The sequence below is a fragment of the Canis lupus genome, chromosome 3 (assembly GCF_011100685.1).
Source record: "Canis lupus familiaris isolate Mischka breed German Shepherd chromosome 3, alternate assembly UU_Cfam_GSD_1.0, whole genome shotgun sequence".
Classification (NCBI taxonomy): Eukaryota; Metazoa; Chordata; class Mammalia; order Carnivora; family Canidae; genus Canis; species Canis lupus.
Genome location: NC_049224.1, coordinates 30,193,100 through 30,213,178, shown reverse-complemented (window position 1 = coordinate 30,213,178; position 20,079 = coordinate 30,193,100). Strand labels below are relative to the sequence as shown.

General features: G+C 39.4%; 1 protein-coding gene across 2 annotated transcripts in view; it reads left to right on the top strand.

The window, feature by feature from the left end:
- Positions 1-20,079, top strand: part of IQGAP2 (IQ motif containing GTPase activating protein 2) — a 287,444-nt gene that overhangs the window by 174,075 nt on the left and 93,290 nt on the right. For both annotated transcript variants that reach the window (XM_038532513.1, XM_038532512.1), the window contains exons 6-12: positions 2,206-2,273; positions 2,919-3,032; positions 3,683-3,861; positions 5,702-5,789; positions 9,204-9,367; positions 12,417-12,577; positions 17,444-17,568. In XM_038532513.1, the coding sequence (XP_038388441.1) occupies positions 2,206-2,273; positions 2,919-3,032; positions 3,683-3,861; positions 5,702-5,789; positions 9,204-9,367; positions 12,417-12,577; positions 17,444-17,568 (899 nt within the window). The remainder of the gene's footprint in view (positions 1-2,205; positions 2,274-2,918; positions 3,033-3,682; positions 3,862-5,701; positions 5,790-9,203; positions 9,368-12,416; positions 12,578-17,443; positions 17,569-20,079) is intronic.

Genomic DNA, 20,079 nt, shown 5'->3' with positions numbered 1-20,079 from the left:
AGAACCCAGTCAGCTGACAGCACAGCATCAAACACTAGCTCTTCAGTGAGAGACTTCATGACACTGCACGTAGTCATCCATGTAGCCATCTGGAAGCTGTTGTTTGTTTTGTTTTGTTTTGATTAAAGATTGTATTTATTTATTTATTCATGAGAGACAGAGAGAGAGAGAGGCAGAGACCCAGGCAGAGGGAGAAGCAGGCTCCATGCAGGGAGCCTAATGTGGGACTCCATCCCAGGACTCCAGGATCATGCCCTGAGCCAAAGGCAGATGCTCAACCACTGAGCCACCTGGGCGTCCCTAGGAGCTGTTTTCTTTGGTTCCCCAGTTGGCCGCTGAGGTGCTAAGAAGTGAGACTCCTCTTGGGTACGAGAGCCTCCCTGGCAGAGAGCCTCAGCCCTAGGAGCCAGTGTCTATTGTAACACCTTCCCAGTGGGCTGCCCAGTTTCCTGCAAGGACTGTGGGAGTTAGAAGAGTCACCAAACTTGGGCATCACACACTTAGGTGTTCATATCAGGTATTTATTGTTCCTTCAAATCATTTATCAATGGGGATTATTTTTCTCCTCAGCAAAGATGCTTACTAATGTGGTTATCATTGGACCTTTATGGGTTCCTAGGGGAACAGAGCCAGAATGTTAAAAGAGTCAAATTCTTTCACAGAAGGGAACAGGGTTTTTGCTAACCCTTAACTCACAACGAATGAGTGTAATCTCTTTTAGAACACAATTTGACCCTATATACTAAAAGCTTTGACTGTGTGTATATCCTTTCAACCTGGCAGTTTTGTTTTTAGAGATTTATTGTAATGAATAAGATGTATATACAAATGTATCTGTATATAGGTAGATTTGCTGCAGCATCATTTGCAGTGGGGAATAATTAGTGACCATCTAAATGCAATTGGTTAGGTAAAATACAGTATATTCATATTTAAGGATCCTGTGTGAGTTTTTGGAATAAGTATTTCCAGAAAAAAAAATTGAAAGGGTTTATATCAAAATACTTAGTGTTTAACTTTGGATGATGCTCTTCTGTATACTTTTTATTTTAGCCGTGAATCATTAATGTTTAACTTTGACCATGCGCTGCTTTTCTAAATGATTGTGTTTTACAGAAATGATCAATGAAGGTTACTTTAAATGCATGCTCCTTGAATTGAATAATCATACATTTTAAAAGTTTAATACCATTTAAAGAGGCTTGATCTTGAACTCCTTTAATGAAATTGTATGCATTTTATAATCTCCTCAGATGTATCTCACATCAACATCTGAAGTGATGATCTTGAAATATTTCAAGCCAATGAAATCATTCTTGGTTCATTGTATAAGTTATTGTAGAATTGGCTAATTTCCCATTACAATCTCACAAATTACAAACCTATCAAAATGGATAATAAGTGAATACAGATTTTTTTAATTGTTCTATAGGATTAGTCTTTGGGATTGAGAAGATTAGGATCAATATGGAAAGAAACTGTGGCTCAGTGATTAAATGGGAAAAGCCGTATAATCAGATATTTGCACAATTGGTAAAATTTAGATGCCAGTCCTCAGATCCTTTTGTCAAGTTATTGGTAGGTTAGCGGGTACCATCGTTACTTCATAAGGGACTTTATCTACACAGACACACACACACACACGCACACACACATACAATTTATACTCCATCTTCCACTTAGTAGCATGCCCACATCATGGTTTATTGGTAACATCACCCTGTGGGCTGGTAGTCTTGCCACTCTGTTTCAGAAAATGTAGAACAAATACATCCTCAAGGAATGTGTGGTACTTAAAGGAATATCAGAAAGGAAAATATAATATGAACTGACTTTCAACAAAAAAAGAATCATATATGGAGTATTCAAAGAAATGTTCCTTGGATTTATTACTGGCTATTTTGTATTGTTGTGTCTCTTATTCTCCCTAAAAATGGGTAGTAGAGAGTTAGTTGACCCTATGGAAACGCCACATACTCTACAAGACCAGTCTTTGGGACTTAGACTACAGTTTTAGTCCCCATCCTCCAGGGACTGTGTTACCTTAGAACTCAGTTTCCACATCTATAAAATGAATGGATTAAATGAGATAATCTCTTAGGTCTTTCCCAACTAAAAAAAGCCCTTAAGATTTAAGAAATTTTTAACACTAAGATTTATGATGATAAAGTTTCTGATCTGATCATTTTATGTTCTGTCTTTCAGTTTATACCTGTTCAAACTCGGAATAGCACCTCAGATCCAGGATTTGTTGGGCAAAGTAGACTTCACAGGTACTACTATTGATGATTTTCACATTGTCATTTGCTAAGAAAATGTATCAATACTTTTGTTTTCCTTTTTATATCATCGATTCCCTTTTTTCCTCTATATTGATCAGGGGAGAAAACTTTATTATCTTGTTTGTATTCAACCAGTTTTCCTTTTCCCCACATTTGTGAAATGGGAAACAGACTGACTTCTTCATAAGGTTCTTGTTTAGAAATGCCCCACCTTCTTGATGAAGACACTCCCCCCCTTTTTTTAAATAATAGTGTAGCATTTTTAATTTTCTTTTTTTGTTTGGTTGTGTTTTTTTAGAAAGTGCACATGCAGTGGGGGAGGGGTGAAGGGAGAGAGAAGGAGAATCTTAGGAGAGAGAAAGACAAACTCAAGCAGAGTCCATGCTGAGCATGGAGCCCCAGACATGGGGCTCAATCTCATGACCCCAGGATTACAACCTGAGCCAAGATCAAGAGTCAGTTGCTTAACCTTACCGAGCCACCCAGTTACCCCCTTTAATGTTCTTTATTCAGAAAAGTAAGCCTTGCATTTCTGGGAGAGAGAATGTAGGATGAAGACATTTCTTGATATGAATATATTCATTCCTGCCTCCATCTCTGTATTTTTCTTTGATATTTTTTGTTGTTCTTTTTCAGAGGAGGAAATTAGTAATATGAGAAAAGAACTTGAGAAATATGGAATACAAATGCCATCTTTCAGCAAAATAGGTGGTATTCTTGCAAATGAACTGTCAGTGGATGAAGCTGCTTGTGAGTCTGTTTAAAATCAGAACTTACTATTGACACAAGACTTACCCATACTTTATTTATTGATTTTGGTTAAAAGAAAGAGAATATTTGGAAGATGCTTTCAACCCCCTTTTGAAGTTATTATATGTGTTGTAGATGTTTAAGTTGAGCATATCAGAATATAACCATGTAATTGATTTTGACTTTAAACACCTAGTTCTGCAATGTGGATTAAAAGTGTTTAGAAATATTTTTATTATTCAAAATATTTCTTTGCCTTCTATGTCAGCACATTTTAGCGGTAGAGTGCTGTATTGTCTTTTTGTCTTGTATGTTAAATTGCCAGTATCATTTGGATACAAACTGGTTGTTTAACAGAGTCCACTTCACCCTTTGGCCCCCTGGTGGTTGGTTCATTTTAGCCATTCAGTGGGCACCGAATAAATCAATAGGGATTACGTGATGGTGAATGCTAAGACAGGACCCAAGCTAGATGTGCAGGTGGAGAGGTTGTCAGAGGGGTGCTCTGTGAAGTGTCTAGGATGTCTTTTTTTGGCCTTTTTAACGGGAAGCTGAAGAAGAAAGTAAAGCTGCTTACATTTGTGCCATGTCCATCCAACTATCCATGTTGTCTTTGGCTCATAAAAATCTTTCTCTTTGTATCTCTCCAGTGCATGCTGCAGTTATAGCTATTAATGAAGCTATTGAAAAAGGAATAGCAGAACAAACCATTAAAACGCTAAGAAACCCAAATGCAGTTTTAACTTTAGTAGATGACAGCCTTGCACAGGAATATCAGAAGGAACTTTGGGAAGCCAAGAAAAGAAAGGAGGAAAATGCAAGACTAAAGGTATTCAATTAGATTTCTCAGTATGGGTATGAGTGGCTAGTTTGAAAAAGCCTTGATGTTAACTGACGGTGGTCTGGTGGTCTCTGTAGCCCTAGGCAGTTGGTTTGTGTGAAATGTGAGGGTAAAAGCGGACCATGCACTCCGTAAAGAAATGAGATTTCCCTTTATGTTGATTCTCAGAGGTTACAAGGATTCAAGGTCAGGTCGTAAACTGATGATTCACCTGGGAAGTGTGGAAGTAGATCTTCCCTTGCTCAGGATGAGCTGCAGATCCTGTATTAGCCAAATTACCTGTAGGTTTATGAATAGAGGTTCACAGTTCCATGTGATGAAGTGAAGAGATAATGTTTTTTAATTTACTCTCGAATTTTGCCTCCCCTTCTCGGCAAGGCAGCCGGATGTTGACCCAGTGCTTTTGCCTTACTCTCTAGCCTCACTGAGGACGTCCCGTGCGGAGCTTCCATGTCTGGCTGCCTTTCATGTCCCCTTTGGCTCTGTTACCAGAACTTTCCACTTTAGCTTACTGCCTTTTCTCCACTTGCAGTTCCTGACAGCAAGTGGCGTGCTCGCCCCGCCCATCTACCTCCAGGTGCCTCCAGGTGGCTGCTGGCCTGGCTCCCATCTGCTTTGGTGCTACCAGTCTCCTCTGGTTCGCCTGTGCGTTTCTCCATGTCTTTTCTCCCTCCTGCCTCTGCGTATGGAGATTCTCTAGATCTGACCTCGAATCACTTCTCTCTCCTTCCTCAGACAAGCTCATCCACTTGCTGAAGAAATCAGTTGTCAGCTTGATACCAAGCCCCTCAAATGTTCCTCCAAGCGACTTCATCTCTCTGTCCTGTGGACCTTGTCACCGTGTAGGAAGAGTGCTTGTCCTACCCTGCCCTCCTCACACATGTGCTCCTTGCTCAGTTCCCTCAGCAGTGTTTCTTTCCATGCCTCCACCCCTGTATCCTGTCCCTGCATTCTATTGCCTCTTCTTGCCAGCCCACATCTGTCCCACACCTTCTAGTCTTACACTCTTGCTTGCCTCAGCCCTGCCCCCACGACCATGCCTCAGGGTTCTTGCACACTTTCCTCATGGGTCGCCCTGCTTCCTGCAATTCTGCAAACCAACCCCTCTCAGAGCTAGAGGTTGCAAAATTAATCTTCAATTACAGATCTGATGTCAGCCCCTGGGAACCTCCTTGGATTCCCTACTGCCTACCGAGTTAAGTACAGTCCTTTGTTTGGCTTTAAAAAAAGCCTCCAGGATACCCAACCAAGCTCTCCATCTTTCTGGTTCACCCTGGACACCCGATGCTGTAGCCCAACATGCCCAGCTGTCTCACCTTTGTGAGCAAGTCCTGTGGTCTGCATCCTGCTCCCCGCTCTGCCTTTAACATGGCTCTGGCCCTCCAGGCCTTCCTGAATTGTTTTCTCTTTTGCAAATGTTATTTCCGACTGAGTATGTCCTTCACCTATAGAATCTATTTTGTTCTATGTATATTTGTTATTTATGGAGTCACTGTTACTAAACTGAATCAAATGAAATTGCCAATATCCCACTGACTTTGATCTACAAAAAAATGGCAGTATGGTCAAGTGGTGCAACATAATGTTTGCCACATTAGACAATTCGGCCCTTTCAGAGAATCACTAGGCCTGTTGTTCCTCATTGTAATCCTTGCCAGGCATGTCTAGCCCTAGTGCCCTGCACAGAGCAAGCACTCTTATTACTTATATTGAATTCAAATGAATATAAGTAAATGGTTTTTATCACTCTTTGCATTTTACTTTTGAATAGGGAGCTTTGGGGACATTTTATTTAACCTCAGGAATCAGTGGAGGCTTTGTTTTGTAGAATAACTGCATTTCAGAAGAAGAAAGAGATGCATATGAAGAACTGCTGACACAAGCAGAAATCCAAGGCAACATCAATAAAGTCAACAGTAAGTAATGGATTGTATGAAGGAAATGGATTCTGCTGGAAGATACAAATTCTCCATGTCACAATATCAGCAAAATTCTCAATTTGTATTCTTGTAAAACTGCCTCCTGTGATGAGAATTGCACTCAGCGTCACTGTTGCTCTTAACTAGGGTACATAATCTGGCGGTTTCCCATGGAAGTTTTGGGTGACCATGCCCCCTGTCCGTGCAAAGTATCTCAAGGTATCTCGAAGCTAGTTCAGCTATACCTTCCTGTCTTATCATAGGTTTCAGTGTATGTCATGTTTTGAACCTATCGTTTATTTGCACTAATATTGAGGGCTATTTAGTAAAAGATCATGACTTCAAGATTGTCATTTCTTGCCCATGATTATGTGACAGTGTTAGACTGGAATTTGAAAGGTATTATTGATGCCTTTATTCTTTACTACTTCCCAGTCATTAGTCTGCAGTTTGTAGAATTGTTTTTCTTACAGCTTGTATCATTTTTTGGCAAGTGAATGAGACTGGATAGGCCAGTGAAACTGCATGGTGGCAGGTCTGAATCCATGTCCCTGAACCTCTATGGAGTGGCACAGTTCAGTTCCTTTTTGTACCCATTTCAGTTGTGTGACTATAAATAGAAAACTCAGGTAATTAAAATAAAGCATCTATAAGTTCAGAGAAATTAATCTGTTTATTAGTCTTTTCTCCTCTCTCTAACAAAATTTGGTTTTACTTGAGGCAGTAAGGAATTCTGCTGACATTTATTTCCCCTAGGGCAACCTAAAGAGCACCTACACACACACACACACACACAATGGATACACGAAAGACCATTTAGCCCATTTAATAAAGCATGTGAACCATCTGCCAAATTTAAACTTGGGAGTATCCACTGATTACAACACTCATAAACTCTGTCTTTGATTTAACCTCCTAGACAATCTTGGAATGTTCTTAACACCTTCAAAGAAACTATAGGTTTTTCCCAGGAGTTTGCTCCCAAGTCACTGGTAGTAACGTATCCAAAGGGTTCAAACAGTAATCAAGGAGGCCCAGAGAAAATTGATATAAATATCTAGGAGTTAACAACTGATTGGGTTTGAGAATTTCCCTCACACACAAAGCTGCTGAGAGCTCCTGGGTAACTTTTTTTTTAAGGGAACACCTTAACATTGTGGAATGCATGTTCCTCATCTTTTATTCTTATTTAATTTTGAGTATATTGGTGATGATACATGAAACACAATTTTAAGTTTCTCTTTCTGCTGTATTTGAAAGCTGACAGAGTCAAATTGCAGGAAGAAATTAATATTGCCAGGCAGACAGCTGAGGTCCATAAACTTAGTGAAGAAATGATTCCATAGCTTTTTGCCATCCTTTATTTTTGAAAAGTTTATAACCACTAAAATAGACTTTTTCATTTTAAATAAAATGCCTTCTATAAATGCTTTAATGTTCATTGACGTAATTTCCTGACTACAAATTTAATGCCACATTGGTTATACATTTTTAAATAAAAGGCATGAGATGATTTGCACTAATGCATAACCAGCTTAAATTATAAGGGGCACTGCAATGTTTGATGGCTTGAAATGTGTAGAACGTGATGATTCTGAAGTTATTTATCTCTCCTCATCTGAAAATGTATAGTTGGGCAGAGCTAAGAATAGTCTTGAAAAAACCCTAAAGTATATTTTAATAAGTGACATGACAATAAGACAACTATAGGCTTTAAAATATATGAGTATAGCTACTTGACAAGCCTTTTCTTAACCCTGTCGGTTATTATAGTAAAATGTTAAGATGTCTACATTCATAATAGCCAAAAAGCGACATAAGTGACAGCTTTGATGGTAATGTCACCAGGTCTGTCGGCGGAGGCTTCAGCTTTGTGAGAACTGCAATCATTTTACTTTGCATGTGCGTTCCATTCATTACAAGACGTGTTCTGTTAAGACCAGGGCCGGAAATTTTGTTAGATGCAGCATATAAAAGAGTGGATAATGTCATTTTATTATTTTTTTTAGAAGAAATGGTTCATAAAGAACATCTTAAGGATATGATTTGTGGTAGGCTTTTACCATGCAGTGGTGCGAACTCACATATTGGAGTTGTCAAACGGGAGGCAAAATGCTATCCAAAATAATGACAAACACAGCTCAGAGGCCACGGGTAACTTTCAGAGAATAGCAGAGTCAAAAATGCCCACTCACCTTCCTTTCTGGGATTTTTTTGTTGGACATATCAATTCTATCAATTTTTTCTATTTAGAGAGAGAGCACAAAGAGGGGTAGAGGCAGAGAGAGAGGGAGAGAGAGAATCCCAAGTAGGCCTACACCCCATGTGCAGAGCCTGACACAGAGCTCTATCCCACGACCCCAAGACCATGACCTGAGCTGAAAGTTCAGCTTTCAGCTGAAAGAGTTGGATGCTTAACCAACTGAGCCACCCTGGCGTCCCTGAAACCTTCTTTATAGGGCAAAATGCTGCTGTTTCTGTCCAGTTTGCTACTGCCTGGTGGCAGAGTGCATCACTCATTCTCCCAGTTGGTCAGCAATTCTCTTGCTTTTTCTGAAAACTATGATGAATCTGTTGTTTCAGGCACCCTCAGTTTGGTCACTAAAATTCAGGTCTTCGTAATCTGAACATTGCAACTGGTAGAGATCTCACAGAGCCTATGGCTGAGTCAGATAATGTAAGCCAACACATTTGTGTGATCGGGGTTTTGTTTTTTTAAGGTGAAGTGATACTGGCACAGATTTATTTAATAATATGAATTTGGGTTATAATACTTTTTTAAAAACACACCTGAAGTGATTTTTTTCTTGAAATCATGCTTCACAGAATGCAAGAGTTGAGGGAGAATGTTCCAAGAACAAACCTATCAGTATGAAGCAGCACTGTGTCCTGGTGCTAACTGTGGCTGTCCTGTGGTGTGGCTTTGAGGGGAGGATACCGCAGTAGGGCAAGGCTGGCTTGGGGTGTTCACGAAGCTCCAGTCTCCTGCAAAGGCAGTACTAATTAATACACAAGGAGTATTCAAGAACAATGCCTATGGGATCTCTATGGTCCAGCTCTCAATGCTGTGGGGATCCGAGAGGTGTGAAGTCCTCAGGGAAGAGGTGAGACCAGAGCTGATCCTGAAGGGCAATGTTCTGTAGGGAAGTCATGCTAGACAGGAGTGATCTCATAACTCCAGCTCTGTCGGTGCTGAGGACCTTTTAGGGACTTTCTCCAAGGGCTGGACTGACTTCCAGTTACTGAGCTATCATCTTCAAGTCTTTGCCTGTCCACCACCTGCAGCTTTTCAGAGTTCATGGAAAGGCACTACTTTTATTCTAATCCCTGGCAAGATGGACTGGTTGGGCAGGCAGCAGGGGAAAAAGCAGCCATTCTGACAGAATGTGACACCTCCTCCACCCCACTCAGGGCTGGCTGCAGTGGACCACATTAATGCTGCCGTTCAGGAAGGGGACCCTGAGAACACGCTGCTTGCACTGAAGAGACCAGAGGCCCAGCTGCCTGCTGTGTATCCCTTTGCTGCTGTGATGTACCAGAACGAACTTTTCAACCTGCAGAAACAGAACGCCATGGTAAGTCTGAGGACTCCAGGTACGAAGGTATTAATTCTGAGTCAAAGCTGTGAGGAAGGCTATTTAGGAAAGGTGAACAGGGCACAGAGTCTGTAACTCAGACCTATCCCCAGTCCCACTGGCCTCCCTGTACCAATTCCCATGGCTGCCTTCCCCTTTAACTATTGCTTTTCATTTCCATAAAGAATCTGTGTAGTTAGGAAGCGCAGGCCACACTGTATAAATTACACATTGAAAACAAGTGGTTCTCATGCTCCGATTGTCTGATTTTTGAAGCACTTTGAATAATTTTTTAACTGCACTAAAATTTTTAAAAGATATATAATGGTTTCAGGTATAGAATTAGCTATGAATCTGCATTTCTAAGAAACAAAGAACATTAACACCATGACTTTAATTTTTGTAAATGTAATATGCTGTTTAATATTCTAATGATGCTGAACAGTAATATATAAGGTTACAGTCATGAAAACCATGTGTACTGGTACAAGATTAACCCAAACAATGGAGCAGAATAAAAAATATTGGAAGCAGAGCCAATTATTGAATATATGAGAACGCTAGTATTTCAAAAAGGTGGAAAAAGGAATGAAATCCTTCTAAGTGTTTAACCATTTGAAAAAGAAAACATGACCTCACTGCACATATCAGAATAAATCTCCAACATAAAAAGTTAAATGTAAAAAGTAACTTAAACAATTGAAGTTCTAAGGAAATGTAGAAGATTGGATTTTAAAAATGAGAAACAGCACTGTTCTACCAAAAAAAGGAAGAGGGGAGGCCAAAGGCATAAACAGCCAATTCACAAAGATTGGCATATACTATGACAAACACACACACACAAATGTTGAAACTCATTCAGAAGTAAATGTAAATTAACACAAAATACAGTTATTTTGAGAAATCAGATTGGTAGCATTGAGAGATCTGACATAGGCATAAATTTGGCACAGCAGACATCTCCTCCATGGCCGACGGGAGCATGAAGAATGCACCCTTTCTGGAGGATGATCTCAGTAATGTGCATGCTGGTCTTTTACCCATTATCCTGACAGTTACATTGCTAGGAAAAGATCCTAAGGAATATGAGTCAAAAAAGTTGTATTCACAGGGATGTTTAACACACAGTCTGTCATACCGAGAAGCAAGAAACAAACCACATGTTTAACAACAATTGCACATACTAATATCGAGTGGGGAAAATGAGACTGAAACATTATCTAGAAGTAGTTCTGTAATATGAATAAAAATAAGTTCTGTTTAAAAAAAAACCTATAAATGTTTGTATGAATTAAAAATAAATAAATGGATGTACACTAAAGGGCTTGAGTGGAAGGATTTGTTTTCTTGCTTACCAAGAGTTCTTGTTCTCTAAGTAGGAAGATACTATTTTGTAATAAAAGAAAAATACATTATTTTCCTAAAAGTTCTTTCATTAAGAGTTTCTCCTGCATTACCAGCTTCATCAAGGCTATTTACATGCTAGCCCTGTCATTCTTACCTAACTGGTCAGGGTCAGCCTGTGTTTGTCCCACCCTGCTGCTGCTTTATTTTTCCTTATCCTTGCTGCTGTATACCATGTTAGATATTTGTGGACAATTCCCAGAAGGGGTAGAGGAGGTGGATCTCAAATGATTCCATCCTGCTCTTTTGGCTGTAATTCTATACCTTCCTTATGTGTTAAATTTATAGTTAATATAAGAAACTCGGATAAAATTTGCTCACATGCTCCCATTTGCTTTGGAAGGTAAAATTATGCCTTGTTACTCTAAAATCAATTGCTGTTAGATACCTATGGAGAACTAGAAAGCTATAATGCACTTTAATATAAATATTACATTGTATGTATTGAATACAGAAAATATCCTAAATGTAAATACTGTTATCAGCATTTATTTCTATTCATTTTATGCTACCTCTGTGTTCCTTGAATATAATGGAAGAAATAATCCATTTGAAGTTGGACCAAGTCAGTATAAAATAGTTGAATGGAAGAGAACATTGAAGGAGGAAGGTGTTCAAAAGTCTCAGATTTGTTTTTTTTAAAGTTTTATATGAGTACATTTGACACAATGTTACATTACTTTCAGATATACAAGATAGTCACTTGACAAGTTTATGCTTTATGCTATGCTCACCACAAGTGTAGCTACCATGAGATGTATTCTTTTTTAAGATTTTATTTATTTGAGAGAGAGAGACAACGTGAGTACAAGCAGGGAGAGAGGCAGGCAGAGGGAGATGGAGAAGCAGACTCGCCCCTGAGCAGGGAGCCCAACACAGGGCTCAATCCCAGGATCGTGGGATCATGACCTGAGCTGACAACAGATGCTTAACTGACTGAGCCATCCAGGCACCTCGAGATGTACTTTTTTAAATAAGCCAAATCCAGAATTATAAATCATACTTGCTTTACTTCAAATACCCAGACCTCCTAATACATTTTAAAATTTCTACCCAATTATTGGGACACCTGACTGGCTTAGTCAGTTGAGCATCCGAATTGTGACCGATCATGTCATGGGTCTTGATCTTATGGGTTGTGAGATTGATTAACTTTTTTAGGGACTAGAATTGAAATTGGGTTAATGATTTTGGTTTACTTTTCTGAGGTTACAACTTATAGGTAAAGTTCTCCCCTTTTTTCCTTACCCTTAACTTAAACTGAAAATCACTACCTAAAATCTCAACTCACACTATGAGACAGTGACAGTGTCATCTAATCCTTTGCTTAATTGTAGTAAGTCTGAGACTGTAAGCAGCTAATGTAACTGGAGATAAGAATCAGCTAGGGGAATGCAGTTGTTTGAGTAATCAGAAACCATTGGTTGTCATTAACTCTGTCCCTAAAATGATCTGCTAAGAAAACCCCACTCACTTGTTCTTTAAAGCTAATGAAAAATAAGTGACATTGAGTCCCCTCTTTCTCCTAGGTTCTCAAAATCTTTAACTGTTCATTGTTCTTTGAAATATGCATGCATTCTAAAGCCCCATCACACCCATAAGGCATGTAATTTGGGAAACTTGTATTGCGTTTATTTTCCAACAGAACTACTTGGCCCATGAGGAGCTCTTGATTGCAGTGGAAATGCTGTCTGCGGTTGCTTTACTAAACCAGGCCTTGGAAAGCAATGATCTTGTGTCTGTGCAAAATCAACTCAGAAGCCCAACAATAGGCTTCAACAATCTGGATGAATCGTATGTAGAACGGTAAGGGAACATCTTCCAAGCCTCCTTTTATACAGAAACGTGTGTTTGGCAGATCTCACAAATTAAAGATTTGCTCCTTCCTCAGGAAATGCATCTATCTGTCCTTATTTCCTTAATAGTCCTTCTCATATGAGTCCTTTTTTACAGTAGTTCTTTTAGGGGGACAAAGAGTCTTAAAACGATCATGTTGTGGCAATTAATATCTGACTTTGTCATTACCAAAGATTATTTGATAGGCTAAAAATAAAAGAGCTATTGAAAACATATCTTCCCTTGGGCTTTTTATTTTACTGATGAGGGAACTAAATCTGGATTTAAGGGCTGCCTGCTGGGCAACTGAATCCCAAACCCCATTGCTTTGATTGTTAAACCCAGGGAATCCTGAAACCACAGTGGGTCATGGCAGCGGGTGACAACCTCAGTTTAGTATCTTCCATTTCATGTTCCTGAAATATACTACTAGATACATGAAACACTACAGCAGCTCTAGAGAGAAACTTAAGGGGTCAGAATAAGTAAGGAGTCCATTAGCGATTCAGTAAGAAAAAAGCCCAATTTAAAAGGAGTAATTTTGCAGCCTGGATTCTTGTTAACCACTAGGGGGTGATGTCTGCCTAGATTCTGACAAAAGCTCTTTTCAGCTCCAGATTCTAGCGGAACTGCTTAAATAGAGGCTGAGTCATTCTCTTGCATTGTGTATAGATGTACAAGAAAATGTAAAAGCCTTTAGATTTTTTTCAAATGCTTGATCACTTGTCTGTGTAGAGAATGACCACAAAGCAGTAGGACAGAGGATTCTCTTTTTCAGTCTTCTTGGAGAAACTGACGCTGTGGTTCTACTTAAATTTGGCTACCTGATTAATAGAACTCCTGAGTCTGTTACCAAGGTAATTTATTTCTACCTCCACTATTTCTAATGACACCATTCTCTTCCCCAAGTTTAAAAACCTTAAGTTCGACTTGTTTTCCTCTGCCAGGCACACTTGTGCTGTGAACAGCCTCCTCATTTCTCTCCCCATCAGCAGCCCTCTGCACGATGTTGCCATTTCCCAGCTGCCACCTAATTTGACTTTTCACCTCTATAATAACATCCAAATTGTGTCTTTTCTGTCCTCATTTATCCTCACCTAACCAGACTTTGCTCCTGTCCCTCAGTGCTTAAGTGGAAGACAGAGCTGGTGAGCTGGTCCCTTCCTTACAAAGCTTATAGCCCAGGGGCACCTGGGGGACTCAGTGGTTGAGCATTGTCTGCCTTTAGCTCAGGTTGTGATCCCGGGGTTCTGGGATCGAGTCCCACATAGGGCTCCCCGCAGGGAGCCTGCTTTTCCCTCTGCCTGTGTTTCTGCCTCCCTCTGTATGTCTCTCATGAATGAATAAATAAAATCTTTTTAAAAACCCTATAGCCCAGGGGAGCTCTAATGGGACGTCTTGGTGAGGTCATTGTCACGACTGTCCCACAGATTTCACATCATCGCCCCTGCCCTCTAAATAACCATACTGCCTCCCTCCTGATCACCCATTTTGATTACCAAAATCCCTCCCTATCTCCCCATGCCCAATTTGCAAATAACTCATCAAGGAAATAGTCTTACCACCCCATTTGAGAACCCCTTTTACAGCCTCAGAGTTCGAGTATTCTATATGGGAAACTTGGGGAAAAATTTTGCTATTTTTCATAATCTTTTTAAAGTTTGACCTAAGTACTTTCTGGATCAGCTGAATGACCAATAACATCCTGAGATTTCAGGGTCCCCCTTGGTTCTCGGACTGACAGTTGATTGGGCCCAAGAGATCTCCCACAGCCTCGCATTTTACCTTCATTGTCAGCTTTTTACCCTGGTTCTCGGAAACCCATGCTGGCAGATTTTCAGATTGAAGAAAGTTCACCATTGTACTTGTGCGTGAGCGTACACGTTCTTCATAGCACAAAGGGTGGGGCAGGGCCACCTTGATGAATTCACACAAAATGTCTACCTCATTACCATGGCCTCCTCCCTGGGCCTGTGGTTTCCCAGAAAGACACTTCTGTCTAATTCTCACAGAAATGCTGTAGAGTTGGTGTTGGCTCTAGGCATATGCTGTCCCAGATTAATTGTTCTAAAATGTAGCTATGGTTACAGTGCTCTCCCTGATTTCCTGGCTCTCCTCTGCAATAAGAACAGACTCCTCTCTAAACATGTTGTTCTGACCTTAGCTCCAGCTGCACCTCTCCCTGTGCCTTGCACTTGGGTCAAGCTGGATACAAATACACCATGTGCTTTCTGGCCTGTCTGCAGCTGTGCGTGCTCTTCTCACCATGGAAATGGGGTGACTGTCGCCTCTCCTGGCACCCTGCTGGAGCCACCTACCACAGATGATGCTTCCACAAATTATTTTGATATTTCTCCTAGCCCCAGCTAGGGTCATCTCTCCTGAGAACTAGTGTGATGTGGTTAAAGGAACATAGATAGCATTGGGGCCAAAAAATATCTGAGTCTGACTTTTGATGGCCTTTTCTCCATCTAGAGAGCACAAAAACACAGCTCTGCGTCTGCAGAACAGCATGAGGAGTAAATGCTTAGTTCAGTGCCTGTGTCAGGCAAGGTGTTCCACCTGCTAAGGTTTTCCTTCCACTTCTCCTTCCTTGGAACTCCATTATTTCTACTTTTAGGACCCTTCTTGTGCTCTGCTTTTATATCCTCTTTGAGTTTTTGTCTCTTACCCACTGGACGGAAAGCTCCTTGAAGTAAAGGCTTTGCTTTATTCACCTTGATACCCCTGCCATGTTTGCCACAGGCTTTGCCACATTTGTTTGATGTTAGTAAACATCACTGAACTAGATTGGCATCATAATCTTCTCAAAGCTTCAGAAGTCCCTTTGGAAATGTGATGTTACTGGTCTGCCCATAGCCAACAGTGAGGAGCACTCTGAGAGTCATGGAGGGAGGAGACTTGGACCTCTCTGGGAGGGTGAACTGCGGAGTATTTTCTGTAGCTGGTACCTAAGTGCTAGAGACTAATACTCACATGGAAAAGCCTTGCAGCTCTGTCACATGACTCCTAAAATCTCTTCCCTTTGGCTACTGTTTGTTCATCTCTAAAGAAACAATGGGCAATTATGGGATTTTTTTTCTCTGTTCATCTTTAAGCTTTCTCATGTTATCCCCATTGGATCATGTTAAGCACATGAAATGTGCTTAAGGAGTTGGCACTTTCTTGCAGAATGCTCTCTTTCTATAAGGGATGCTAAGGAGTACAAATTGACATTTATCCATCTTGTTACTGGTATTCAATATTATTGTTTATGTATTACTAGTGTAACAGAGTGTTTTCTTAGGCTTCAAATTTTGATAAGGTTAAAATCTCAAACATGACTGTTATCCACTTACAGGCCTGACTTTGGTGATGCTTCATTCAGCCACAGTTAAAGAATCATCACCGCCACTTTTGAATGATGTTTTTCTCTCTCAAACTACACTCTATAGAAGGCACCTGAGTGTTACTTTAAAGCATGCAGAATTTTGAGAAAATCTGTCACAACCAGGAAAACATTTTTAAACATAGTGTGATATTACTTTTTTTAACTTCTGCTGTTAGCAATCCAAAAGTGCTATATAGAAGCTAAAATACATAGTGAATAAATATGTACATAGAGGATTCGTCTTTATTTAGTTTGCAAAAGCAAACTAAACTATTGAATTTCTTTACTTTGGGCTAGAATAGATCATTTTAGCTTATGGTTGTAACATGGTCCTATGATGTGTAAATGGGAAAATTGACTATTGAGAAATGACAGTTTCTTAGTGACATATCAAGATGGATAATTTTTTCCCTACAATTTCCCCCCAAAAGACAAGTAATTTAAGTGATTGGCCAAGTTCTCTTTTCCAGAGGGTTGTTCATAGGGAGGAAGGTCAGGGGTCAAAATGAGTTATAAGAGTGCCCTTGCAGTGAGCAGACACAGAGGGAGGTTTTTGAGGAGCTGCTGTAAAGCCTTAGGAGAAATGGACAGATGAGGAGGACTTTGCAATATTCTGGTTCAAGTCATGTATCACGTCTTCAAGGAAATGTACATTGAAGATGTGTGGTATACAAGGTTTCTGGAATTGCATTTGTATTTTATTTGATTCCTCATTGGGCATGTTAGACTTCAGGGTAGCCCATCTGGGTTAAGGTTACGGGGGTAAAGGTCTCTAAAGCTCAAATTTTGGAAGGAACAAGAAAAAAAATTTTTTTAAAAAAAACCACTTGGGACACCTAGGTGGCTCAGTGGTTGAGTGTCTGCCTTGGGTTCAGGGTGTATTCCTGGGGTCCAGGACTGAGTCCCACATCGGGCTCCCTGTGAGGAGCCTGCTTCTTCCTCTGCCTATGTCTCTGCCTCTCTTTACGTATCTCTCATGAGTAAATAAATGTTTTGTTTTGTTTTGTTTTGTTTTGTTTTGTTTTAAAGAACCCTTGATGCAAAGATTGAGAACCTTGGAGGTTCTGAATTTTATCACGTAAAAGTTATCTGAAGTCTGAGCAGAGCAAAAAAAAGTGCAAAGGGATGGAAAATAAGAAACAGAGGGGGGAAAAAAGCAATTTCACAGAATTGAGAACTTCAGGGTTTTGTTTTTTTGGGTTTTTTGCTTGCATTAGGTATGAGGTTGGATTTTGAGGCACTTTCATTAAACAGCATTTGTACATAAAGTATCTTTAGGGAAAAAAAACACCATTAGTATAAGTGAGCTTACTATATGTTCACAAAGCTGCAAGACAATTTTATATGCTTTTCAACTCTTAAATCTTACAATATCTAATTTTGGCCACAAACCAAATTTAAGATGCATGACATGAACAAAGATTGAATGCCTCTGATGAGTATAATGATTGTTTTCTCTTCTACAGTTACACAAATGCACTACTCACCATTAAACTGGAAGCCTTATCCCAAGGGCAAGATAACTTAAGCTGGAATGAAATTCAGAATTGTATTGATATGGTTAATATTCAAATTCAAGAAGAAAATGATCGTAAGTATAGAACAGTTCGCTTCTCTTAGCATAATGAGAGAATAAAGGTGTTTAGACAACTTAGTTTCCTAGATTAGGGCTGCAAAGTTTTTGTTCATGTTGCTTTTGAGAGTACACTCCTCTGATAGGCATATATATATATATATATATTTATATATAGATTTTATGCCTATAATACTGCACCAACATATTATACACATTACAAAACATATGTAAAAAGACATTAAAAGGATAGAATAAAAATACATAGGTAGAAGTCCTCATGTTTTCTTATTTATTTGTACTTCAGAATTGAATACTCTAGGTAACTCAGCTTGTTAGGCACTCAACTTTATCTTGACCTTTCAATTGGGCATTTTTTTGAAATACAACATAGGTTCCTGCCCTAGGAAAAAACTCGAAACGCAAACTAACCATTGTTTTAGGATCACAAATCACAATGATTCACCAGTGGTTTGGGTGCTTTGACTAGGGCAAATCAAGGGTAGGACTCCTCTGTTTGGGTAAGCAAAACAGAAGATCAGATCCCATCTTTGTTTTCTAACTTTTCCCTGGTTCTTTCTGGCAATATCCAGTCCAGGTCTGCTTTGGTGACTTCTATATGTTCTGCTTATATGGCAAAGGTGCATTGTTCTCAGTGCTAAATGGTTGTATTTTTACTCTCATTCTTTTTTTTTCTTTAAGATTGATTGATTGATTGATTTGAGAGAGTGAAAGTGCGAGCAGCAGGAGGGTAAAGGGAGAACCTCAAGCAGACTCCCTGCTGAGCATGGAACCCCACATGGGGCTCAATCTTACATCCCTAAGATTGTGATAAGCTGAAGTCAAGAGTCAGACTTAACTGACTGAGCCACCAAGATACCCCTTTACTCTCATTCTTAAATTGATAAAAAGCAGGGTGGAGGATGCCACTTTGTCCCAGACTAACAAATAGAGCCTTTGCTTTTTTCAGGAAAAGCATGTCGTAACAAATAATATTTGTATAACTTAAAAAAAAGAATGGGTTTTTTGTAGGTGGATATTATTCCTAAGCAAAAATATCTTTGGACTGATACGGCATTTACCTCTCCAGGCAACTGTACTACTGCTATTTTCCATGGGCTGTATAACATGGCCACTATCATATTTCTTCTCATTTTCATGTAATGAAGGGCACATGCCATAACCACAACAGTTATTTCAGAGACTTCCTTATCATATTTCCTTTCTAGAATTTGTGGAATTCAGTGCAGAATATTTAATATATCTGTGCTTTGGTTTGTTTTGTTATGTCAAACCATGGTATTTTTGTTTAAAGTTCTTGAAGTATTGAGTTTGATATCCTATGTTTAGATAATTGCTTTAAAAGCGAAATAAATATACCATTGTGGACAGGTACGAATTGCACAATATAGTAATTAAATCATCTAAAAGAGCTAAGGATTTTTCATGGACAACTTGAAAGTGCATTACCCTTCCTATCCCACGCCTGCCACACATTTCAAGGTTTAACCATGTGTCTGAATTGTGATATGGATAAGGATTTGCAGCCAATGGGACATGACAAATGTGGAAGGTGAATTTAATGGAGAATCTGCTAAATGCATTTCCTCAGATTTGGATGCTCTGTTGATTTCTCACTGAAAAGTTCCAGTAGAGCCATAGAGGAGCATCATTTTAACCATGTAGTCTAGACAAGGTATATTTCTTTCTTTGAATTTTTGCTTTTTTAATTTGGTAGGTATTCTTCTTTGTAGGTTACTTCATCTGGTGTCTCAAATACAAAATCTGTAAGAGAACGCCCACTTTTTCATTGGATTAGAACGTTATAGTCTCATGTGATGGTTTAAAAAAGTTGGTCAGGCATCTCTGTGCTGTCCACAAGAGACCCATTTTAGACCTAATGACACCTGCAGATTGAAAGTGAGGACAAGGTGAACCATTTATCATGCTAATGGACATAAAAAGAAACCTGGAGTGACCATACTTATATCAAAGTAGATTTTAAACCAAAGACTGTAACAAGAGATGATGAAGGGCACTCTATCATAATAAAGTTGGATCCAACAAGATGATCTAACAATTATAAACACTTATACCCCCAACATGGGAGCACCCAAATATATGTCAATAACAAACAAAGAAATACATTGATCATAATACAATAATAGTAGGGGGCTTTAACATCCCACTTACAATAATGGACAGATCATCTAAGCAGAAAATCAACAAGGGAACAATGGCTTTGAGTGATACATTGGACCAGATGGACTTAACAGATATAATCAGAACATTTAATCCTCAACCAGCAGAATACACATTCTTTTTGGGCACACATGGAACATTCTCCAGAATAGATCACATACTGGGTCACAAATCAGGCCTCAGTGAATACAAAAAGCCTGAGATCATACCATGCTTCTTTTCTTTTTTTTTTTTTTTTTTTTAAGATTTATTTATTTATTCATGAGAAACACAGAGAGAAAGAGAGGCAGAGACACAGGCAGAGGGAAGCAGGCCCCATGCAAGGAG